Raw genomic sequence first — 25,253 nt, 5'->3', positions numbered from 1 at the left:
TTGGCCATGTGTCACTAATTTTACTCATTTTCTGAGTTTGTCTAGAATAGTAAAAGATTTGATTAGTGCGTTCCTGGTTTTAATTGTAATTAGGACAGTCATTGTACAAGCTATAAAAGGAAATTGGGCTACTGCTGAGTGGAAGAGCCCCTGAGAGAATAGGGGTTGTGAAGGGAGAATTTCGTTCATAAAGAAGGAAAAAAAAAATAGAAAGAAAAAAAATCTGGCTGGAAAGAAGCAAAACTCTGGCTTGGGATGCTGTGAGCTGAAGTGGTCCAGGCACTTGGGGCTGTAACAAAAGTCTGTTTCCAAACAGTGTCAGCATGGGTAGTTTCTTCCCTGATGCAACCTGCTGCATGACCTTGGCCAAAGCAAGGTCTCATCCTTCAGTTTCCCTCACCAGGATGGATGGGGGGATGTAAATTAATGGTCCCTTTTGCAATACGCATTGTGATCCCTGTGATACAGTAGCCACAAGCAATAATCCCCAGTCTCCATTACATACCAGGAGTCATCTTGGTGGTGGACACCATGGTCACCTCCTGTATTCGAGGGACAGCGAGATGGGCCAGGTCCCAGGAAAGGACGTCGGCCAGTTCTGCTTCCTTCCAGCAGAGGGAGGGGAAGGCCAGTCCAAGCCCACCGCAACAGCATTAACGCTAGGAAAGACACCTAGAATAGGATGTGTGAAGTCACGCTGTCACACAGCCACCACCTTCAAAGCCTGGAGGAGTGGGGCTCCCCTGGCGCTTTGGGGTGGCCATGTTGGCAACCCGTGCCAGGCACATGGTGCTCACCCGAGCCACCGAGGCCAGAGAAGATATCAGCAGCCACATTTCTCATCTGACTTAATCTCATAGATAAATTGCTCTTGACAGTCATGGCCGAGATCTCTGGTCACATCTCCAGCCCCTCTAAAAGGACAGCCCCCAAATGCAGGCAGCCTCCAAAAAGAGGCAGCCAACAGCACCCAGGAGCGTGTCACCCTGATGGCAACCCCAGCTCTCTCGCATCTCTGGTGCTGTCAGTCTGGCACTAGAAAACTCAAGAAAAAAATCAATTCTTCCCCTCCTTCTGCTCTGTTTCCACCAGGGGAGGCAGTCATTTTCCCGAAGCAATAATTTGCCTTAGTTAAATAAATAAATAAATAAATCCAGTGAAGCTCAGGCTGCTCGTGGCACATTAACGTGTATCAGCCATCGCCTGCCACCTCCTAATGATCTCACCTCCAATCTCAGCCCCAAACTGTGGGCTTTTTACCACTACACTTAAAGCGAAGAACAAACATAAACCAATCACTTCCCAGCGTGGCTGCGATTTTCATTAGTCCAGGCAGAGTGAGGAGGGGCGTGTTGCTCTGCTCGGCCCTCACTGCCTTCACAATTTATGGATTTTATTCCTTTTTCCCCTAGGAGCTCAGAAAAAAAAACTTAATCATCACCTCCGAGCAGGAAGAAACTCCCCGTTGCATCCTTCTCCTTGCAGGGGTATGTGGTGCTGCTCTCATCTTTCCCCTGTAAGGTCTGAGCCTAGCACATGACCTACCACCCACACCCCATGCTCATGCTCTAGCTGGGTTTTAATTGATACTGCATTATATGCATAGCTATAGATTATATATATATATATAGTTTGTATATATAAATATATATATATACACATTAGAGATATATAAATATGTGAGCACATCAGCGGAAACAACAGAAGCACTGGGCTTGTGGGTGGTAGGTAAAGAAGGCATTAATCCCCTGGTCAAACCTGCCTGTCTTCCCAGAGCTGAGCTCACCCAGGGCAGGAGGAGCTCTGTTTGGGGCTGACTTTTGCTCCTGCTCACATGATTACAGAATCACAGGACAGTTTGGGTTGGAAGGAACCTTAAAGATCATCTAGTCCCAAACCGCCTGCCATGGGCAGGGAACCTTCCACTACATTGGGATGCTCAAAGCATCACCAAATCCCATGATGGCCAAGTCCCCATGCTGCAGGCTATGGTTCCTGTACTCATCCTGCTCCAAAGTGATGCACGGTGCTTTCTGCAGGAGCAGCACTTCCCTTTACACATCCTGGCATTCACCACCCTTGTTAGATAAATGAGGAAACACACCCAAAAGCAGGAGAGATTCCCCATAGAGTCCAAAGAAGTCCAAAAGGAAAGTGCAAGACCATGGCAATGGACTCGTGCAGAAAGCCCCAGCCAAGACCTTCAGATCACATGTGGGGTTTCAAGGTCCCAACCACCAGGTGCTGAGAGTGTACCACTTACCTAGAGCATCAGGTGGCATCATAGGACTCAGGGTCTCCACAGAGGCAGCCACATATTTGGATGAATGCAGGTAGGCGGCCACCACAGCTTTGACAGATTACCTCTGTCTCTGGTGGCAGGGCTGCATGTTTCTGCTGGGAGGTTCCCATTTTATCATTTAATCAAATAAAGTGCATTTGTGGATTACACAATCATTTGTAGACCCTGGTAATCTTTTTCTGCTTAGCTCGGCACTAGAACTCGGGCAGCAAACAAAGGCATTCAGAGCTGTCATCAGACTCGGACATGCTGGCTTCAAGCCAGAAACTCTTGTTCCTTGACAAAACGAGGCAATTGGTACTGAAGAACATTCTGGCTATTGTGAAATATTAGATACTCATTTATTTTGCCAACCAATAGTTTTCTTTTTTTTTTTTTTCCCAAGTGAAACAATAGGGAGAATATTGAGAAAGAGAAAGAAAAGCATAAAGAAAATCCTGCCTGCAAAGGGAACAGAGAAAAGCACCAAAACTCACAGAAGTTGCTCACCGAGCTGCCAAACTTGACCTCAGATTGTTCATGCTACAAGCTGGAGGGAAAGCTTTCAGGAAATGATACTTAAACCTGATTCCTGTACACAGCACTGTGCCCAACAGCCCGGTGCTCAGCTTCCATGAGCTCCCAGGTTCCCACCAACTGTGGCACCGACACAAAACCTGGGGAGATAGAGGTTCAGGTTGGATATTAGGAAGAAATTCTTCTCAGAGTGGTCAGGCACTGGCACAGGCTGCCCATGGAGGTGGTGGAGTTGCTGTTCCCGGAGGTGTTAAAAAAAATGGTAGATACTGCAGTGAGGGACGTGGTCTAGAGCAGTCACAGGCATGGATTGTTGGTTGGACTGGATGATCTTAGTGTTCTTCTCAGCCTTAGTGATTCTATGATTTGAAGATGAGGGGATAAAAATCATACCAACCATTGTGAAAGTCCAGCTCTTGCTGCTGATGGTCTCAGTACTGAAGAGTAGGAAAACCACAAAGAAAAAAAACAACATCCCATGTATATACATAGTTAATGCAGACAAAAGATGCATCTGTGATCTGTAATGACCCAAACCACTTCAGAGGTTGGTCCCAGAAGGGGAAGACACCAAGTCAATGGGAAAAATGCAGTTTAGTTTGTGGGATTTGGGTTCTCATGCTGGGCAGAGCCATGGCCCAGACCCCACACAACAACCTGCTCCTACCTGCCAACATCCCCATGCCCGCCATGGCCACCCAGTGTCACCACAATCACCATGGGGACTTTGCATTAGGATCCTGCCCACCCTACACCACCATTTGGCAGTAGCAAGGGTCTCCAGGGCACACTCCCATCCTTCGACGAGTGAAACAAAAGGGTTAAAACCAATTAGTTCACCAGAGAAGTCTCCACCTCACAGCTCACCAGGCCGCACATTTTGGCGCCATTTTGGGCCGCGCTCCTCCCGCCCGCACTGCCCACAAACACAGGCCAGACACCGGCGTTAGCAAAAATGTTTAATCTCTCCTTGATGCGTGTGTTTATTTACAAGTACTAAATCTGAAGAACATTAAAATAGGAAATAGCAGGATATTTACACGATCAAAGGGTGTGCGGCCAGCCACGCCGGCCTGTTGCTTCAAGTCTGAAACAATCATCACAGAAAGTTAATCAAGGACTCCGGATTCTCATTTTTCTTTTTTCCTCCCCGTTTAATTTTTTAAAACTATTAAAACTCTCTGCCTTTCACCAGCTTTGCATTAGTTCCCACCCCTGCTTTCTTAAAGGACAGCTCATTGTGCGCTTTGGGGCAGGGTGAGCCTGGGGGTCACCCCCTGCTCCCCACCCTGATGCACAGGATGGGGACGAGGGGCCTGGGGACACTTCCAGGCCAGGCTGTGTTTTTGGGAACCTCCCACTGAAAAGGCAATGTGAGCAGCAGGGGCAGGCAGGGGCCTGCCGGCAGCTGGTGGGGTTTGGCCTCCTCCATGCTCCATCCCCAAAACGCAAGATGGGGGCACGTGTAGTGTCACTGATATGGGACATCCTGTGATGCCTCCTAGCCTCTCCCCCAGGCAGGGGTAACAGGCTGCCTGCAGGATTAAGGACACTGGGCATCAGGCGAAAGGCAAAGGTAGCACCAAGGAGCAGCAGGGGCTGCAGGCTGCACTGCAACACGTCCCCCAGCTGCAACCATCTGCCATGGAGGCACCCGGGACCAGCAGCGAGGGGACCCCAGAAGGGGTCCTTGGGTGGAGCCCAAAAGCTCCAAAAGCCCCAAAGCCCCCTCAGGAGGAAGACATCAGCCCATCCCCAGAACCGCACTGCGGACTCTCCTCATTGCATGGGATGGGGGACACAGGACGGGGTGAGAAGAGCCTGGCAGTGGAGGCAGAGGAAGCCAAGAGGAGCCCTGAGAGCCCAGCAACGTTGTGACACTACTACCCTGCCTAGCACAGCCCTCCAGAGACCTCCCTGTGGACTACCCCAGGGCCATGAGAGCCATCCAACATGGCTACCCAGCATAGCCAAGGATGTGCTGCAGCACTACAGCAGCCCGGTGAGCCTCTGCTCTCACCAGTGCTTCCAGAAAATTTGAGAAGGCTCAGACAAAAACCTCCATCCTCTCCAACCAGCAACAGAGAGAGTCCCACCATCTCCAAACCATCACCAAAATACCCCGTGCTCAGCTCCACCAACAGCCACCAAAGATTCCTCAGACACTCTTACCGCTGCAGTGGGACCTCAGGATCGCAGGGGCTGCACAGGGGTGCCAGAACCTCAGGCTGACCTCACACCACACCTGCACCAAACCCAACTGTGGCACTGCTGGAGCTCCCACCATGCTGGCCCCATGAGCTGTGCCATTTGGGGACCCCCACGAGGGTTCTGTCCCAGTGAGGCTCCTGGCACACAGCTGTCCTTTAAGGCTCTCCGAGTACCATACTGGAAATGTCAACCACTGAAGTCTTTTCTTTTTCTTTCTTTCTTTCTTCTGGACAAGAAAGTGACAAATTAATTTCAAATTAAAAATAAAATAAAATAGATAAAAGGTCTAAACAAACCTCTAGGATTCAACACTTGCAGTTTTTTTATGCTTTTTTTTTTTTTTCCTGTTTCTTAAAAAGATCAACTCAGACTAAAATCTAGCACAGTCATGCAACAGCCCACAGCTCTCAGATATCAGCCTGGGGTTCCCAGGTTTGGGAAACGATTATTACTTATTTTTTAGAATACTTCTGTTGTGGTGGTTGGGTTTTTTGTTCTCATTTTCTTTTTTTTTTTTTTTTCAATCAGCATCTTCTCCTTCCCCTCCTTATTAAAACAAAACCAAACCAAACAAAATCACAACATAATGAGAGATGTGCAGGCTTGAAACGATTGTTCTGCATGGTGAGAAATGCTTGGAAATTTCTTCCAGACCATTTGGTATCCTTTGTTGTTTTTTTTTTAAACTGGCTGTGTAAATTTATTTCATATTTATATCGGTTCGATTCTCCTTCAGTTAACTATACAGCACCCCACTGGGGCACGAGAATTAGATTGTAACCACATATATATATATACACACTTTTATTTCTTTTAATTAAAAACTTCATTATTTCTCCCTCTCCCCCCCACCCCTAACTTGCAGTTTATGGGAACAGGCAGAAACCAGAGGGCTCCTGCCCACTTGGACTTCTGCTGTCACCACCTCTGGCAGAGCACGATCCCTTCCGCTCAGCCCAGGGAGCAGCAGGAGTTCTTGGGACAGAAAAGGAAATGTATTTGCTCGGTTTTTGGAAAGTTTTGGTCACCTGCTCCAACTCCGGGCAGCATTCGGCACCTTTTTTTTGTTTGTTCAGGAAAGTAGAAAACCGTGCAGATCTGAGGTTTGGGAGGGGGTCTCCCTGTGAAATGCCATCGGGTACAACCCATGGGAAGGGTGGGTGGAGTGGAGGGGAGATGGGGTGACAGCAAGGAGAGAAAAGGGGAGAAAGAAGGAAAAGAGAGAGAGAGGAAGGTAGATGTGGAGTGGGAATCCCTGCACAAGCCTGGGCTGCCCGGGGCAGGGGAGCAGAGGACAGTCCCAGTTCGGTCCCTCCACGGGCTGGTGCCCAGCTCCAGCCACAAGCATAGCACGAAGCAAGGGGGAAAAGGTAATGACCCAACCCTGGGATCCCCGTGTCAGCACAAAAAAAACCGGCAGGAATCCTGCCCCTCCCCACCCCCCCTTAAAAAAAATAAAACATCAAAAGGAAAAGTTTTTAACCATGCAGTCATAATGTCAGTCCTGTCCCTGCCTTCTCCCTCCAAGGAGCTGAACCTGAAGCCATCTGACTGGTGCTGTGGGTGGCCAGCAGGAAGGCAATGGGTAAAAGCCAAAGTACCAGGCTGGTTCTCCGGGTCCCCTGCCTCTGCCGTCCTCCACTCTGCAAGGATGAGCCCTAAACGCATCCCCCAAGGGAAAGGAATACCGACCCTCCTCTCTGACCTCCCTCAGCCAGCTCACAGCCTCCAGAACCACTCAAGCAGCATTTAAATAAGAGCATCTACTCAGCTAACAAAACTCCCACTTTTTTTTTGTTGTTTTTATCTTTTTTCTTTTTTTTTTTTCTTTTTTCTTTTTTTTTTTTTTTTTGCACTAAACAACATTCAAATAAAACATGGCACAGGACGTATTTTAAGAGATATCAAAGCTCAGGGATTTCTCCCTTTCCTGCCCACCCCTGCTGCCCCCACCACCAAATCTCCCCAGCATCAGTCCTTTAGCTTATTTTTTAAAACCGTTTTTCATTAGTTAGTTGCAAAATTTAGAATCCTCTTTTTTTCTTTTCTTTTTTTCCCCTCCCATTCTTCGTTATACTTTTTATTTTTTCTTTCTTTAAATTAAAAATTTTGTCTCGTGTAAATTGTGCAAATATAGCAGTTAACACTAGTGGCAGAAGGCCAGAGAGAGAGAAGGGGGGAAAGAGACAGAAAAAGAAACAGAGGGAGGAGGAGAGGGGGCAGACAGCCGGGGGCAAGGAGGGGAGAGCAAGTCAAGTACAGTACAAACAGGAGCCCACCCCCCTCCCTCCACCAAAGTAACAACAACATCCAAATGCCGTCCTAAAAAGCCCCACGGTCCCGACCCTCCTTCCCCGTGGGCTCAGGGGCTCTGCCTGGCCCGGGGGGGGTCCCAGTGGGTCCATGGGGCACGCGGCTCTCCCTCCTCCACCGCCCCGCATCGCCCCTTTGCAAGGTCTCTGCCGTGTCCTGGTTGCATCGGGGTGTGCGTAGAGGGGTTTATCCATGTTGCTGCTGTCATCGGGATTTTGTTTTCCGCTCGCACGCGAGGTTTTCCTTGTTCGTTTGTGGGAAGTGTGCGGAGGCGCCCGCGGGCGCGTCCAGCCCCAGCCCCGAAGTGTCCTGCCTGCCTCCTCCCGCCGCGTCGCTGCTCGGGAAGCTGGCACCGTCCTGCCGCCTCTTCAGCTGCTTAAGGCCATCGTGTCAATTGCCTGCTCCAGCTTACTTCTCAGCCGCTGCCTCCTGGCCTGCTCGTCCTTCTCTAACGCGGCTAAAATCTGCAGGAGAGAGGGGAGAAGAGAGGCTGAGGATCGGCCCTCGCAGCCCATCCCGACATGGGGTCCCATGAGAGGCATCACAGGTTGGTTCCCAGTGTCTAATGGAGGAGGTGAGAGGTGCAGGACGCTGCCCCCAGCTGTCACCCAGCAGGTAGAGCACCCCACGGGCTGCGGTAACACCAGGGATGCGCAGCTGCAGCGAGCAAGAAGCCAACCCAGTGAGTAGAAATGAAGAAAATGGACATCTAGCGTGAAATGCAGGGCAAATCCCGAAGGCAGTAACTGCTTCAAACTACATCCATGACCCCCAGAGAATCAACCAAGATTCCCAGAAAAGCACTGGCTGCTCTTCAGAGACCATGATCAAGCCATGAAGTGGTTCCACAAGCCAAAAAAGATGTGCCAAACCCACAAGGCTGTGGTTGCCACTAGGAAAAAAATCCTGCTCAGCTCTCCCTAAGGTTGACAGCCATCCTAGGATATGGGATGGACACTGGGTCCTTACAAGAGGCATGCTTGCCATACTAGGACCACAAGAATCATAGAATCGTTACAGTTGGAAAAGACCACTAAGATAAGTCCAGCCGCCAACCCATCACCAACACTTTAAGAGTCCAACCATCAACCTATTGTCACCATTCTAGCAAGCTGTCAACCCACACCCACCAAACCCACTGACCACATCCCTCAGTGCTACGTCTCTATGGTTCTTGAACACCTCCAGGGACAGTGAATCCACCACTCCCTTTGCATCTGTGCCAGTGCATCACCACTCTTTCTGAGAAGAAATTTTCCCTAGCATCCAACCTGAACCTCCCCTGGGTCAACTTAAGGCCATCACTTCTCATCCTATCAAGACGACATCTTTCCTCCATCAAAACCCCATTCCTCTAACCAACCTTCTGTGGGAATGAGAGATCACAGGGTGATGTGTGACAGCCCCCTTGTCCCATAAGAACACTTCCATGCCTGCAGGTCTGGAGAGTGCTGGTGGAAAAGGCTCAGAGCAGACAGAAGAGAGTAATGAAGCATAATGCTGAGGGGCACCTGCCCTCTCCACAGGCACAGGTCTCATCTCACTAACACTGTGCCAGTAGAGCAGAAAAGCTGACTTAGTAAAAGAAAAAAAACTTGACAGAAATCTCATCTCCCCGGGTGAGCTAGTTGAGAGAGCAAATTTTTTTGCAATTAAATATCAAGGCATCCGTCAAAGGGGACTTGATTAACCATTTCATTGGCTGCATAATTGGAAACAAACTGTTGTATAATTAATAGACTTACTAGGAGGCAGGCAAAGTCCATCAGGAGCCCTACAGGTAACTTCTTAATGGGGAATCAGCTTCCTTTGATTAAGCACTGCTGCAGCGCCTGCAGGCTGGCAGAGTCATGAGGAGATGCAGCAGCATTTGGCACAGGCAGGCTGTGCTCCCTGAGAGGTGTGCTGGGATAGGACTGGGGCTGGAAGGGATGACCAGTGCCTGGGGGAAGTAGAGGTACCACTGCAAGGTGCAGAGCAGCTGGGTGCTGCTATATGCTGCAGGCAGAATGAAATACCTACAGCCACACACCCACTGAAACCAAAGCCCCATGTGTCTCAGCAGTGGCTGAGCTGGAATAAGGGGAGGTTGGGCTGCAAAGAGTCTATCCCCACTACTTCTGTCTCTCCCACTGAGCCAGCTGTGTACTGTGTGATGCTGAGGTGTTAGAAAATTCACAACCTGCCCCTGCACTTACCCAGTCCTCTTTTATCCCATTCCTACATAAACTATTACAATAAAAGAGAGTTAGACTAGGTGATCTTTTCAGGTAACTTCCAACTCAAACGATTCTATGATTCTATGAAAAGGAAATCAGTGCTGAGACACAGGTTTATCACCTGCTGTAAGGAGCCAGGACCACTGATTACCAAGATGCAAGTATCCACATGAAAATTAATTATGATCTTCATTCACAGCCAATGACAGCTTATTATTGCACTGAACAACAGGAAAAATTATTCTCTCCCATTTTGCATCAAAGAGGGTGCACTCGGGCTGCACATAATTGTGCTTAATGAATGAAAACAAACAAAGGGAACAGCTGCGATTTATTAATTCCATTACAAATAATAAAAGAAGTTCCTGAGAGCTGTGAACACACTTACAATGCTTGGAGAGCAAGACACTCAACAGATGTCAGGCTGCAGCTAGCTGACAAGATGAGAACCTGTGCCCACCAAGAGCAGCTCATCAGTGCCACACGGCCCCTTCCTTGCTCTCACCCAAGTTTTGTTTAAGGGCTGGGGACTTCCACCCTGGAGGAAGTGAGCAGCTGATGGTCACTGAGGGATGCTGACTGATCAGGATCCTCTGAACTGTTCCTCTGCCACCCTCATGGTAACCACAGAGCTGCTGTACAAGCTGCAAAACATCCCACGACCCTCCACGGCCAACCTATCACACAGAAGCACAGACACCCCCAGACATGTCATCCCACTGCAGCTGGGGAATGGCACAGGGATCCCACCTGCACTGTTACAGTGACCATCACACGGCCCCTTCCCAAGCACCACGGTTTCCTCTGATTCCTGTAGGCTGTCAGGCAAGCAAGGGGAATGGGAACCTTCCTCAGCCTCCTCCTCCTCCCTCCCTACAAAGCACTCAGCTACACGAGGATTTTGGCCACCACAGTCCCATTGCTGTCCTTAGAACCAGAGGCCAGCCCTGTTACTGCAGTGATGGGGCCCACCCTCCCTGTGCAAAAAGTGCCAGCGCTCTGTCATCTAAATAATAAGCCACTGTACAAGCAGTCATCAATCTGCTTTACTGGGAGAATAAAGCGATATTATCTTGTTATATGTATAGATCTGTGTTTTACTGTAGTTACATACTTTATTGCTTTAATAAAAAGATGCGGGGTGCAGATTTGAGCAGTGCTTTGCGAAGTTAATTTGTATAAATTACAACAGAGAGGTTTTTGACCATTCTTACTGATACTCCCAAAGAAAGTGCTGAAGAGGCCATCGCATCCTCTCACACCCCTGTGCAGCAGAGCTGGATGACACCTGTATAAGTGTGGCACCAGTACCTGGGCTGGGCATGGCACATAGAGTAGGCACACTGCAATAGTGCTACCAACTCTGCAGCTCTGCTATGCTCACATGACAAGTGCATGTACAGCAAAAGAAAAATAGGTGTTTTCCACATCGTTCCCAGCAGAAAACATGGGAATTAAACCCTCTTGTCAGTACAGGAAGGGCCACAGAGAAGGGATAGGACTGTCCATCAGCTCCTGGTTCCACACATGGCCTCACCTCTGCTCCACTGATCTCAGCCCTGTGCACCACCCACCCACATCTCATAAAATAGGGATAATGCAAAACTGAGGGCTATGAGACACAGCTTGCAGCCCAGGTTTGAGGTCCCATCACCACATCTTACCTCATCCTTGTACTTGGTGATGTAGGAGTAGATCTCGTGCAGCGCACTCATGCTGTTGAACTGGCTGAGGTGTAACCGTGACTGCTCTGCCAGGTAGGCGCTCATGTCCTGGTCACTAATTGCTGGCATTTTAGCAATATCTGCATAATATCTGCAAGGGAGAGGCAGGAGAAATAGAAGAGCCAGTCAGAAATACTGAGGGAGCAAAGGGGATGAGCCCACCCCGTGATGCTTACCGAGAACCTCTGGAGAAGCAGTACAAGGAGCATCTTCCCTCAGAGTGGTGACACCACTGTCACTCACTGTAATGCTGCTGCTCATCCAGAGGTCCCCCAGCACTTTGCAGAAGGTGAGCATCATTAGCAACATGCTGCCAGAGGAGCAGCATCGAGCCATAGAGCACTGGCTGAGCCGAGCCCAGCCCAGCCCATCATGCCAGGGAGCCAGGATCAGGGACTTTCCAAGCTCATAAATAATGCACTTTTTCTCCTTCCTGTCCCATTTTGCACTGAAACCAACCTGGCAGAACCCATGATGCAACACACAAGAGTTTGTTACCGTTCTAAGTTCAGAATGTTGCTACAGCCGAAGATGGCACCCAAGATAACTTCACATCATTGGAACTAGATGATCTTTAAGGTCCCTTCCAACCTAAGCCATTCCATGATCAAGCTCTTGCAGTTACACATCTGCTCTTCTCTGCACAGCTGCATTCTCTTATGGTTGCTACCAGTAAGACACTACCTTTCTTCTCCTCGGACACCTTAACATTCAGTGTCCCACCCTACATTTGCGCCACTGACATGCTCAGCAAATAACAGGAAAGCCAGACACAGCTTGGACCACCCAGAATCATGGTGCAAAACCAGAATATTTTGCTTCAACAAAACCAGGAGGCATTTTATGATCCAGACTTAGCATGCACAGGTGCAAATTCAAGCAACAGACTGAGGTCTTTTAAAAAACCACACTGGATAGGTCCATGGGCCTCCATCCAGAAAGAAACCCCATCTCCAGCCATGACCTTGGCAGCAGTCTCTTCCCGGAGCTTCCCACCCCGTCACCCCTTTAAACACACAATTTCTGCCTCAGACTGGCAGGAAACCCTTTTTTTTTTTTTTTTAGGATGCCTGAATCCAGGTGGCAGACAGAGCTGCTAGGGGGAATGTGTGCCATTCAGCCACCCCTGCACTACTCCAATTCTGCCTCTGCAAAGCTTGACAGTGATAACTGTGCCAAAAGCCAGAAATGCCAGATTTTGCAGCAAAACCTGACAGCAGACACACCCCACTCACTGCCTCTGGGACTGCACCCTGTGCTCCCAAGCAGCACACCCCAGCACCCCCCTGCTCCGCAGTAAGCGGGGGCAGGAACATCTGTCATTGGTTACAGCTCCCACCTTCTCCCTGGGGATGAAGCACGTCTAGACCAATGTTTCTCTCTGGGAATGGTTTTATACCTTTTCTCTGCAGGCTGAGTACAATACAATGCCGAGTATTTTTGTCACAGAGATGGCAAGGTCAGAGAAATTCACCTTACGCTTAAAGGCAGCCAAGTTTGTGATGTTCCTAAGGGACCCCTCTCCAAAGTCCCCTCTAGCCCTCTGCAAAGAACTCTCTCCTATTACAACACAGCTCATCTCTCATCTTAGCCAGCATATTTCAGGGACATCTTTTCTTCTGATCCAAGCTGTCTCTTCCTCGAGGGAAGAACCTTGTCTTTGCACCTGCCTGCAAAGCACCAGGCATTCCAATGGTGTGACATAAATACGTAACTGAGTACTAGCAAACAACCAAGGACAACATAAGCTACAAAGTCTCATGCTTACAAACTAGAAAATGCAATGCTTATTATTGCCTGGATGTCTTACATCTGGCTCATTCAGTACCCAATTCAGACACCAAAAATGGAAAGGGTCCTCAGCAAAACATAGAGTATGATCTTTAGCACAGCTTATCAGCACAAGGGGAAGGTTGCTTCAGAAACCTGAAATGTGGTATTTTTTAAGCTCTTTAAAAGCCCATCGTGCAACCCAGCAATATTCTAACAGTAGCTCTATTTGGAGGGTTTTGTAGGACATCTCCCAGGTTTCTCTCCCAAAAAGATAAAGCTGAACAAAGCTTTATGCCCAAGAGCACCAATTTGCAATCAGTAACATTCAAACCCTGAATACTTAACACAGCATTAATTCAGAGGGACAGAAGGATGTCTCTCATCAGCCAACATGACTGAAGGGTGTCGGAAGGAGCAAGGGACCTGCTCCTCACCCAAGCACTGCCTTGGAGCACGAGCTCTCATCATGATCCCAGGAGAGATGTGCAGAGGGATGAGAGATGGGAAACAGCAATTTTCAACCATTTCAGCAAAACCTGCATGTATTGTCATGTTACAAAAAGGCACTTCTCTAGTCCATGCCTTACTTCTCACTGCTCTTCAAAAGCAATCAAGGGAGATGTTAGCAATTTCTTAGCACTGACCAAGTTTTTACAACAGAAAACATCAGACAAGCTGAAAGTGGAGGTTGCTTTTAGCATCCTTTAAGCAAGACAAAAACAGCTCTGTCAAACAGTCATTGCAAACTCACTCCTGGAGACAATCACAAGAAAGCAGAGTCTCCCAGACGAGGATTACCTTCCACCAGCGTTAGCACAGTGCCTCTTCAGTGTCCTCAACAACCAAACCCTCAGTGTGAAACCTCCACACCCATTTAAGTGCACCGTAAGTCCTCCAAGGGAAGCAAGGAGATGCTGCCAAGTCTACTCACCTTTCTACCCAGCTCTTGTAGTTGGGGATGTCCTTGGCGTACAGTAGTTTGTTGGAGGGAGAGTCTTTTCCTAATTTGTGCTCAGAAGTTGAGCAGGAGTCCATGAATGTCTGAGCCACCACGGATAGGCAGGCATCAGTAATACTGTTCTTGTGAATGTCAAACACAAACTGGGGGTTCTTAATCACATTCACCCAAAAACGTAGAGGTAGACTGGAGGAAGAAAGAAACAGGAGTCAGCACATGAAACAAACCCCGAGCAAACAACCATTTGCCTTTGCCTCAGTGCAATACCATGTTCTCTGCCCACTCCAACATGGCCACGGCTCTCCATGGAGAAACCCCTCTGCATTGTCAACGTCTCCAAGGACAAAGCAGGGCAGCAAAGAGCTGCTGCTTCTTCATGGGTCAACTCACATGGAATAGCCTTCGCTGAGCCCATGGGTCACCAGGCATGGTTCCCTCCTCCTGTATCAATAATCCTGAGACACTTGGTGGCATTTCACACATCTCTCATGCTGCAGGAGGGGGTCACTGGATTCCTCCAGAGGCTCATTAGCACATTGAAGACGAGAGAATGATTTAGGCAGGCTCAGATGCCGGAGACGCATTTCTCAGCAGTGGAGGCACTGGGACTGGATGTTTGCTGCATACTTACACACATGCCACTCTCCATCGCTCCATTTCCCACTCTCTTGCCCCTCTCCTCTCCCAGGAGCCTTTCAGGGTCTCCCTCCATTAGAATGCCTCTCCGATCTGTCACTCCTCAGCACCAACACCCAGCGAATGCTTTTATCTTAGACAAAACACACTTCATTCCCCAGGACTTTCCTAATGAGGGTACTGGGTGCATGTACATATTTCATTTGTGAAGGGAATGGCCTCAAGAAATTAGCTCCACACATCGAATTAGCACCCAGAGATAAGCACAGGCATTAGTATGCAGAAGCCTGCATGCCCAGCCCCTGCAGAGCGGGGCTTTTTTTCCTCCCTTGCGTTTCGCTCCTTCTTTTAATATAGAAAGCAGAGTTATAAATCAGTTCCAAGCACTTCCGCACTCTCACATCTCCATTTAAAAATGTTTCTTTTCCTGCCCTGCTAATTGCCAACAGTTACTGAACTATACAAAAGCAATTTGGCTGCCATTTAACAAATGCCAGGCACGGGAACATACGTACCCGTCTCCAGCAACGGCAAGATCAGAGAGATGAAATCAGTGAGGCAGCAGAAACGCAGAATGTCGAGGGGGGGCTGCAGAGAAGGAGCAGACGTGTGCTCGAGCCCTGGCCCCAGCACAGCGCTCACTGAGGTCTCATAAGCAGCTCCTCCCCACTTTTCAGAGAGTGATTAGCAGAGCTGATGGGTTGGCTCTGCAGGCGAGGTTACGGAGGATGCGTACATGGCTTTACACTAACTCTGTTAGGGCACGCTCAGCTGAGTGACAGGAGGGAGTGTGGCAAACACCTCCAGGACAGCTGAGACGAGAATGCAGGCTGGCACCTCTGGAGGAGCCCAGAGGACAGAGAAGGCTGTCCTGCGCTCACTCAAGGTGAGATGGGAACAGGATCGTGTTTGTCCTCAGCCAGCTCCAGCCATAAGGGGGAACGTAGTACTGTGGCAGCAGGGATTCAAGGGCAGTGTGAGCACTGCATTCCTGGGATTTTTTCTACTGCAGGAAGGCATGTGAGAGATTTACCCACACTCAAAACACAGAGATACGGGCCTCTCTTGTGCTGGAACATTTCCAGGAACAACCTGAGGCATATTTCTGCTCTCTGTGGGAAGGGTAGGAGGTATCATTAGCTGTAACATCCCCAGCCCCTGCCCCACTACCCCTCTCCATTACCAGTTACTCTTCCAGGTGTGCCTGACATCATAATCATTGATCTGGTGCTTATCAGCTTGCTCATCCAGGAAATCAAACATGTATTTGATGGCGAGGGGCAGTGCGCTCCCACGATGTGCTGTGCTGAAGATAGTCTCAAACAGATCATCCACAAATTTCTGCAGGGTGCCCTGAGGAGGAGAAGGAGAGAAGGGCCATTCAGCAGTGCCCAGCAGCAGCACAAAAATGAGCCTTTAAACTAATTTCACTCCTGTTCCTACAACCTGGAACAACAGCACAGTACTATCTGTGTAACCAGACTGGTTTTTGGTGGTTTAAATCAACATGACAGCAAGCAGATTTCTCCTTCACTGCATTGTTTGGCATGCTAAAAGCACCTTATAGAGCAAAAACTGGGGGGGGGGGGATATATGTTGTATTGTGGTCTTTATTTGGGTTCCATTAAGGTACCCAAGACTTGATCACAAATATCACAAAAGAAACAAACCTTAATTACCACAATGCAGGGAGCCACATCACAAGAGAGACGGCTGATCCCAGTCTCTGCTATTTTGAGCCATTATCTTCAGTACAGCCCCTGGCCCTCCCTAGAGAGATCCCAGACAAACAGTACTCACCTTGTCTTCTGCAGGCCAAGGGAAGGGGATCCCTGCTGTGACGTGTGCTGTATGCCACACACCCTGGGTAATTACCCATCCTACATCACTGATTTTGCAGCTTTAACCCCAAAAACCAAACGAACGGGGTCCAGTGCACCTCTGCTCTGCAGTCCAGCAGTTGCTCAGTGATACACAGGGAACAGTAAAAGTGCCAGAAGGTGTAAAAAGCAAATAGAAAAGTTCACTCAAGGGACACTCACTGAGGGTTGTGACACACAAAAAACATCACCTCCAGCTCAGATCCAATGATCAGGAAAATAGTTCCAGTGCTGAAGCGGCAGTCTAATAAAAAACAGTAGCACCTCTGGACACCCCAAATCTGTATCGCTCTCCCCACCCAGATCACAAAAGCCATGTGGCAGCTGTGTATCCCTTTGCCATACCTTGGTGGCTAGCAGGCGGGTCAGGTAGATCTCAGAGACCATCTTGCTGCCCCGGTCACCCTCCCGCTGGTCCATGTGGTCGTGGTTTTTTACCAGGTGCCAAAGCTTGGTGCCACTCTCCAGGTCCGGGGTGATCATGGGGGTGCGTGAGCGCAGGCTGTCGGGGCTGCTGGCTGTCCGGAGCATGCTCTCTGCAAGCACCAAACAGAGGGAAACTCACATCTTACTGACCTCCACCTCTCTACCAGCTCTCCACCCCCATCCCCTGCTCTGACCTCAGCGTGTGTTACAAAGCACATTTGCCACCACATCTGATGGAGCCATCAGCCAGGCTTATGTAAATGCTTAGTGACCCTGTGACAACTTTAATTAGATTTCAGGGGAATAAAAGGGAGGAGACCCTTTAGTTCAAGGGTCAGCCAACTGACATGTCTTTCTCCCCTTCTCCTTTCTTGATCCAGCAAGGCCCAGTGCCTTAGTCTGCAAATCCAGCTTGGTGCTGCTTTCTGTGCCAACAAAGCAGAGAGCAAGGACTGCATCCCCCTGGCACACTCACCATATCTGCTGAGGGACTTGGTGAAGGTTGAGGAGTTGGAGATGTTGTACGCAGAGTTCTGCTTGGGCACCAGGGCTACTGAGGAGCCATCCGTCACCTGCAGGCAGAGATGGCATGAGTAAGCTGTGACACTGGGATATGCAGACAAAGAACAGTTCCACAGCAGGAAGAAGCCAGCCCCAGAGGGATGAAGCTACACTGCAACCCACCCCAGGGACAGGGGACAGCATCTACCTCTGCAACAGTTCAGGGCCACAGAGCACAATAAAAATGCACCAAAAGCTTAGAGTTGAAAATGGCAAAGCAATGTCAGAGCATGGAGTAGTCTCTAAGAGTCCTGAAGATGCACCATTTAGTGCTTCCTTGAACAGAAGGACCAAAACACAGAGACTGTGCAGAGAAGTGACCAGAGACCCCTGGCCATGTCCCTACATGAGCAGCAAGGTCTGGGGAGCCAAATACAGGCCCTGACCAAGATAAGGAGGGAGAAGGGATATTCAAGCTCTCAGCAGCTAGTGACTGCTCAGCGCTCTCCACCATGGACAGCATTACCTGGTAGTGGGCCAGGGTGTTTAGCCTCTTCCAGTCATTGTCAATCTTTGTGGTGACATCTTCATCCTGCAGTATGATCCGGGCCATCCTGCCCTGCCGCCACTCTGTCCCAGTGAGGGAGAAGGGCTCATGGTTAGCAGGCAGCTTGGAGGACAAAGCCAAGCAGAGCAGAGGAGCAAGGTCTGGGATAAACGAAAGAGCCCTGCCATCACCTTCAAACCTACAGACTGATGACTGTCAACATGGTGTTGGGCAAAAGCTGTTTCTAAGTATTCAACAAAAAGCAGCATCAGTTTGGCCCTGGCAACCATTTATTTCACTCCTCTCCTCTCCATCCTCCTGCTCCTCCTCTAACAACGTGACTATTAACACTATTCCCAACAATTTCTGCCCTTCTTGTCCCTCACCCTCATGCCTGCAACCCAAACCAAAGCCAGAGCATGGAGAGCTCCTCTCCTCTCTACTGGCAGGACTCACATTCTCACCCCAGGAGTTCCCATGCACAGCCAGTGCCACCAGCACAGCAATCTTAGCCAAAGTGGACTGTACAAGCAAAAATACTCCTGTCCTGACAGGTCCTCTGTCCTAAAGGAGATTCACATTTGCTTGCCTTGAATGTTTTTTTGGCCTTTCAGCCTTTGGCTTTTTTGAGGGGAGTGCTTGGCCCCTCTCTCTTACCAAGGTCCATGTCTCCAGCTTTGGGACGCTGGGAATAGGGCACTCCTTTGTAGACAGCATCCAGCAGCTTCTCTTTCACCTGTGTGATGGTGTCACAGTTCAGCACCTTGACAGGAATCTCTGGCGCATTCTCATTTTCAGGGTTCACACAGTTGAGGGTCTGCAAAGGGGCAGAAAGAACTGAGTGTGAGGATGGCAGATCCAAGGGCACAGGGCTGTAGCTGTCTACAGTCACATCTGCTCAATCCCAGGCCTGAAGGTACAGCCTCGTGGCATACTCCTGCTTCCTTTTCCTTCCCACTTCTCCCTTTCCAACCCAAAGACTTCAGCTATTTCCAGATAGGCAATGTGATATCTGTCTGTGCAGGAATCCTGGGCCAGCAAACCATGCCAAATTCAAAAAAGACTGCAAAGCTTCAGGTCTGTCCATGTACATTTCACTCCTAACTCCACACAGGTGGAGAAGGAGGTAGTGAAGAACCAGCTACAGCCTCAGCCAGAGGAAGGACCCACTTAACACACAGCTGGACAGGACAATCAGCTCATATGGGAGAAGTAGTAGTTCTCCACCTTTCATGGTAATCCCCAGGCTCTAACTTTGATTCCCACAGGTGCTGGAAAGAGTAGTAAGAGAAAAAACACTCTCTGCAAAGCCCTGTGGGTGTCTCCAAGACCTTGTTAAATAGCTGGCCTAGGAATTGTGGCAAGAACTAGTACAAGTGAGTCTCCCATTTGCACTAACCAGCATTTTGTAGTCAATCTGCTGCCGGATAAGCTTGTCTTCACTGAGAGAGTAGCGAGCCTCTCCTGTGATGGCATCAATGGGTCCCTTCTCCATCTGCTGCTTGATGGCACAGTACAGCATGAAGAGTGGCTCCCCAGCACATTCCTGTGAAACAGGGGATGGAGAGGAGGAAGAGAGAGGGGTGAAAAGGTGTCAGGTTCCAACCTTGCCTTTCAGAACCACAATGACAGAAGCCTGTTGTGCCCTTGTGGCATCAAGCCCCACCCGTGGCTTTATAAACCACCTCCAACCCTTCCCCAGGACTGCAAGGAAGCGGGGCACCTGGAGGCAATCTGTACCCTGCAGCAATTCATTCTCCTTAAAAACTTGCTGGAGGTCTCCAACCTGAAGAAATGGACTGGGAGACCATTTCCTGCAGCTAAGCCATTCGCCACCTATATGTCCCTACTGTCAAACCCCCACAGTCAGAGCTCACACTAGCTACTAGCCACATTAGTGTCTATTTCCCAGGTGGGAGAAAGGGAGAGGAACTGGATGCTTCACCCAAAGAAGCTGGATGTTAAAACCGCAACAATTCAGGACCTGCCAAGGCCACAGCCATGGCACAGCAAAGGACCAACCAGCCTGAAGCCATGAGCTGGAGACGGGCAGCTGGAAGTGGACACCACTTTACCACTCAAGGCTCAAACTGCTCCGCTGCACTGCACCCCAGTGTGCCCTTCCAGATACAGACATCATTCCTGAGTGGGAAAATAGGGCAGGATGGCAGCAGGGAGGACTGGGAGAAATCTCAACAGATTTTACCCCACCAGCCCTCACCCCTCCCTCCCGGCCGCCTCACAAATAAATTGTACTTTGGTGCAAAGTGCGGCTGCTCTCCCTGTCACCATATGCTGTTAGCATCTCGTTAGCATCTGCGGTAATTAAAGAGACAGCTGCTAACGAGCAGGAACAGGCATACATCATCCCCAGACCTTCCGACAACACGCCTGTCTTTGAAATTATGTTTCATTTGCAAACTTGGCTTCATTAAGTCAGCTCGGAGAAGTGAGAGACCCGAGGTGGGTGCTACGCCACATGCTAACAGCCGCCTCGCCAGGCTGCCCCAAAGCCATGAGCCCCCAGCAGTCACAACGAGCCCACCAGCCAAGGAAGAAAGACAAGAAATTGCTTCTTTTCACTGCTTATAAAAACTCCCTGTGAGTCTTCCAGTCTGAGGAATGCAGCATGGATGGAAAATAAATGGCTGAGTCCAGGGATTGCCTCCTCCGCTGCTCACACACCAGCCTGGCTGATGAGAAATAAATCTCTTTGGGGATCCATAGGTTAGATCTTGGTCATATGGATTCCCCAGAGGGATGGAGGGGATCCTGCTGATGGCCAGGTCACCTTTCCAGCACCATGCAGGCTTTCTGAGCCAGGAGGGGACCCATGGGATGGGGACAGGCCAGCCCACGTGGTGATGGGAGATCACTACCTCTCAGCTGTGTCTGGAGGATAGAAGAAGGAGGGGCTGGGGAATAATCTCTGCAGGCCAAGCAAACTCCTGTGAATGGTACATCCACACACACACCAGTGTGTTGGGTGCAGGCTGAGGCGAGCCAGCTAATGCTCAAACTGCCATATCAACTAGATGTAGCTCATCAGGCACCTAATATCGTGCATTTTTCACTGTTTGTCTCGAATTATTCCTCTCAGTTTTCCCGGGTGTCTCATTAGGAATCTGATAAATGCTACTGCAGGGTCCCAGCAAGGATTCCAAATGCTGCCATCTTGCCTCCACCCTCAGCCCTGTGCAGCAGGAGGCTGTCCTGTCCCTGTACCCATCTCCTGTCCCAGCCCAGAGCCATGCCAAGCACCCAGCCTGCTCCAGGCAGGTTTGCTGAGCGCAGCTCTGGCAGCTGGGCACACATCCGCCTGCCTCATTTACATGCACAATTACTGCGGTTTGGTGCAAGGCATATGTTTTCCTGCTGGCAAACTGTCTGCTGTGATACCTCTCCATCTACTCCACGGGCTCTCCCTGCTTTTAATGCCACCTGTGATCTTCACCGCCAGGAGACAGGCGGAAAAGGCCCCGCGTGGGTCTCCTTCAGTGGAGGCAGCAAAGTAGGGGCACCCTTAAGCCTATTCCAATCCATTCTGACTGACCCAAGCACTGAAGCTTCCACCACTTCCCCAAGGAGATGATTTGGGTAAACCGGTGGGTTTACCTGAGCCCTCTGTGCATGTTCTTCCTCTAATAGTGCACCTAGAGCAGACTTCTTTCTCCTGCTGCAACCACAAAGAGACCAGAGGTGATTTCTTCTGCCAATGCCATGGCTTAGCCAAGGGCTTCAGAAAAAGACACTGTCCTGACCCCATCTCTGTGTCCAGTGATGGCAAATGAATCGATCCCAAGCAGCTTCTGAAGGAGGTGACCACATCCCTGTGACACATTCACAGGGATCCATCCAGCCAGGGACAGGACAAGGGCATGAGATCATGCTCGTGAAACCAGCACCATCGCCAGATGTCACCTTGGGTGTTGGAAGGATGCATGCTCTGCTTTGGATTGCAGAATAACCATGTTCACTTCTAGCTCATCCATACCAATCCCACTTGACCACCAAAAATGGGGGGATCTGACCCCCTCCTTTGCCTCCCCTCTTCAGGAAGAGGCTGCAAGGTCCTACCCACACCTTCCTAACATGGCACTGCCATTACAAGAGGCAGGGGAGGCACCACGGAGCAAAGCAGCAGTGTGAGGAGGTCGGGGAAGCCTGCAATATCCCTGTGGATGGCACAGCTTTTCTCATCTCCCACCCCTGGAAAGCAACCTCTGCCACATGCTACAGCTAGATTTTTATAGATACAGGCTGTCCCTCGACAGAGGCAAAAAGCCAAGTGCATGTAAGTGATATTATAAATCACCTCTCGTTGATGATCATTTGAGTTCTGCACAGACTCCTGCTCACTCTCATCTCTCGGCTGGAAATGGTTCAAACTCCCTTTATCTTAATGAGGGATGAAATCCCACAAAAACGGCTGCATGCCACCCAGCCTCACTGAGCCAGGCAGGATCCCAAGAAACAGCCTCGGTGATTGACAAACCAACAGCAGAACTGCCAGCCTCAGCCCAAAGCACCACCAGGACAGAGTGCTTGCCAACACGGGCAAGGTGGTCAGCAGCATCTGTGCCTGTATACACGTGAGATGGCACAATGGGGAGTTGATCTCCCCAATGGGACGTGGGGGCAACTTTTAGAGGGGAAGCGACAGCAGAAGTGGAGATGCCTGGGAGAAACAAGCCCCCTGTGAGAAGCCTTGGTTTCAAAAGACAGATGAAGGAAAATGAGATCAAATCAGCAGAAATATCCTCTGAGCACAAGCGTGTCTAAGTGGGACCAGCTCCTGGGGCTTCGTCCTCCTGAGCTGTGACAGGAAGGAGGAGTGGGGATCACTGGGAAGGGATTCAAGACTCATCTGGGTTCCTACAGATTTATCCTTTCTCCAGGCACTGTTTTTATGAAGATCTCAAAACCAGAATGCATTAAGCAATCCCTGCCTGCATTTCATTTCTCAATCTCAGCTATTTCCCCAAAAGGGAAGCCAGAATCAGTAATCACATCTCAGAAATGTGGGAAGGAAACCAAAGCCTGGGAAGCGATCAGCGCTCCAGGAGGGAACTGCAGACTGAGGAAACATATCAGCCCAGGCCTTCGGTGACACACTGCCCAGCCCAGTGAGGCAGGAACCTACCTCTGTACCCATGGAAGGTCAGCAATCCCTCCCAGACTCACCTTCAGAAACTTGTACAGCAGAAACGTGAACCAATTTGTCAGCATCTTCTCTGCAACTGACTCCGTTCTGTAGGGAAAGCAGAAAGCAAAGCCATCAGGAGAGGACACTGAAAGTCTCTGATCCTATCCACTGCCACCTGGACTGTGGCTAACTTATTTTTGGCTTTAAAAGGTCCCATCTGGAAAGACACAAGACACATAGCAAAGGGGCAGACAGCAAAAGCCCTAGTGACGTGCCTGCCCACCTGTAAGGCTGAACCGCATCAGCCCTGAAGGAAGGAGAAGCAAATAGGTCTCCAGCATACTTTGAGAAGTGAAGAAAGACACAGATGACCTCATCCCATGAGGAGCCTCTCCCAGGCAATGACCAGCCCTCTACTTCTCCCTGCTACCTTCTACTTAAATGAAGTATGCTTCTTCTGCCATGTCCTACTGGAACCTGGCAGCTCCCTCTGCGAAGAGTGCAATGTCTGAGACTCCTAAGCTAAGTCAAATATCACCAAACCTCCTTCAAGCTCCCCACTTAGAGTGTGATCCAAAGGAAAGCACCGAACCAGATGGTCTTTAAGGTCCCTTTCAACCCATCCCTTTGGTCCATCACCACCACACAGCTCACAGTAAACACGCCTGTCACTGCAGCACAGGCTGGTCCAGCTGCCATGAGCTCAAAATTCACCTTAACACGTCCATTATTTTTAAAGTCACTTTTATTCCCTTTCAAGTAAAAATGCCAGCCAGCCTTCTGAAACCCTCCAGTTATACTTCTCAGCTTATCCGCCCATTAATCATCAGATCAGCCACATGTAAACGCAAATGCTCCCGAAAGTGCAAGCAATACTAATAACCTCCCATGCATTCCTGCTACACCAAGGAAATGGACACAGGTTGGTTCAGGAAACAAAAAACAGAAGGAACCTGAATTTCAAGAGTGTTCATGAGGGACTCCGCTGCCCAGAGGCAATGCCATGCGGGGCAGATGGGACAGGAGCCATTCTCAATGGCCAGATGGCTGGGGTAGGAAATCCACTTTCCTGGAGTTTATTCATGCTGACTCGGGGCTGTATTGTCCTCTCCAAGCCTTTCTCTGGCGTTAATGGGGTTTATCCCTTTTTGCCCTCAGTGGCATAGCAGAGCCCTCCTTAAGGCATTAGGGGATGGTAATACCTCAGGTTGCAGGAGGAAAGCTTTCCTGAGCCCATCAGCAAAGATTAATCCATTAAGAGGAGAAAAAAGAGACAAGAAAAGGGATGTAGGGAGAAAGCCAAGGGAAGGATGGGCTGATGTCACCAGCAGACATCCTCCTCAGCCCCAGCCCAGCTCCTCCACCAAAAGCCCTGAACATCCATCCCCAGTGCCACAGCCTGAGCTCCAGCAGATGTTTGTCTTTATCTACAAGAGGGCCAGATGCCACAGCAATGGGGGATTATCCAATAACAAAATAAATAAATAACAGCTCTCCCCAGTAAGATCAATGGTAATCCGGTTGCTCTGGGCGGTAAGTACATTCTCTCACCCAACAGCACGGCTAATCGAAAGGATGGAGGAAGTGCAGCCTCAAATGCCACGGCTTCAGGAAGAGTAAAGTCTGGTTAAATTTTACCTGGGGACAAGCAGGAGACTAACAGGGAACCTCATCCCTGTCCTAAGTCTCCCACAGATCCACCTGCCTTGGTAAAGCCTGTTGTGGAGGGACAGCAAGAGGGGAAGAGCCTAGGGATGCGTTCAGGTCGGGGACACATGGGTTGGCCCCCCCACAGTCCTATCCTTGCCAGCTGTACATCTGCACCACACCCTCTGGCACATTATTCCTTTTGAGGTGCTCTGAGAAACCATGGGCTCCTTTGGGATGTCGGTGACAAATGAGGCAGAGACCAGCCAAGGGAACGCAGCCAGGGACCAGCTTGCAGCTGTACATGCTCCAGGCATCTCCCCATGGCCAGGCACACAAAGCCCAATGGGCTCTGTCCAGTCTGGCCATGCCAAGAACATCAGATGATGTCTGAAAGATGCTCTGGCATCCTCATGCCTTTCTGGTGACATGCCAACACTGCAGCCATCCTCAC

At 49.8% G+C, this 25,253-nt stretch overlaps 1 protein-coding gene across 4 annotated transcripts in view; it reads right to left on the bottom strand.

Annotated features, from left to right (window-relative positions):
* Positions 1-3,764: 3,764 nt before the first annotated feature.
* PLXNA1 (plexin A1) overlaps positions 3,765-25,253 on the bottom strand; it is a 98,000-nt gene continuing 76,511 nt past the window's right edge. For 3 of the 4 annotated variants that reach the window (XM_004944597.5, XM_015293366.4, XM_046900006.1), the window contains exons 23-32: positions 23,191-23,257; positions 19,406-19,552; positions 18,664-18,823; positions 17,986-18,167; positions 17,434-17,530; positions 16,878-17,068; positions 15,836-16,005; positions 13,990-14,202; positions 11,226-11,376; positions 3,765-7,806 (exon numbers count right to left, since the gene is read on the bottom strand). In XM_004944597.5, coding sequence (XP_004944654.1) covers positions 7,711-7,806; positions 11,226-11,376; positions 13,990-14,202; positions 15,836-16,005; positions 16,878-17,068; positions 17,434-17,530; positions 17,986-18,167; positions 18,664-18,823; positions 19,406-19,552; positions 23,191-23,257 — 1,474 coding nt within the window. In that variant the 3' untranslated portion in view covers positions 3,765-7,710. The remainder of the gene's footprint in view (positions 7,807-11,225; positions 11,377-13,989; positions 14,203-15,835; positions 16,006-16,877; positions 17,069-17,433; positions 17,531-17,985; positions 18,168-18,663; positions 18,824-19,405; positions 19,553-23,190; positions 23,258-25,253) is intronic. The other variant, XM_414370.8, reaches the window with a different exon arrangement.

Source organism: Gallus gallus, chromosome 12 (genome assembly GCF_016699485.2).
Source record: "Gallus gallus isolate bGalGal1 chromosome 12, bGalGal1.mat.broiler.GRCg7b, whole genome shotgun sequence".
NCBI classification, from domain to species: domain Eukaryota; kingdom Metazoa; phylum Chordata; class Aves; order Galliformes; family Phasianidae; genus Gallus; species Gallus gallus.
This window is presented reverse-complemented; position numbering and strand designations above follow the sequence as displayed.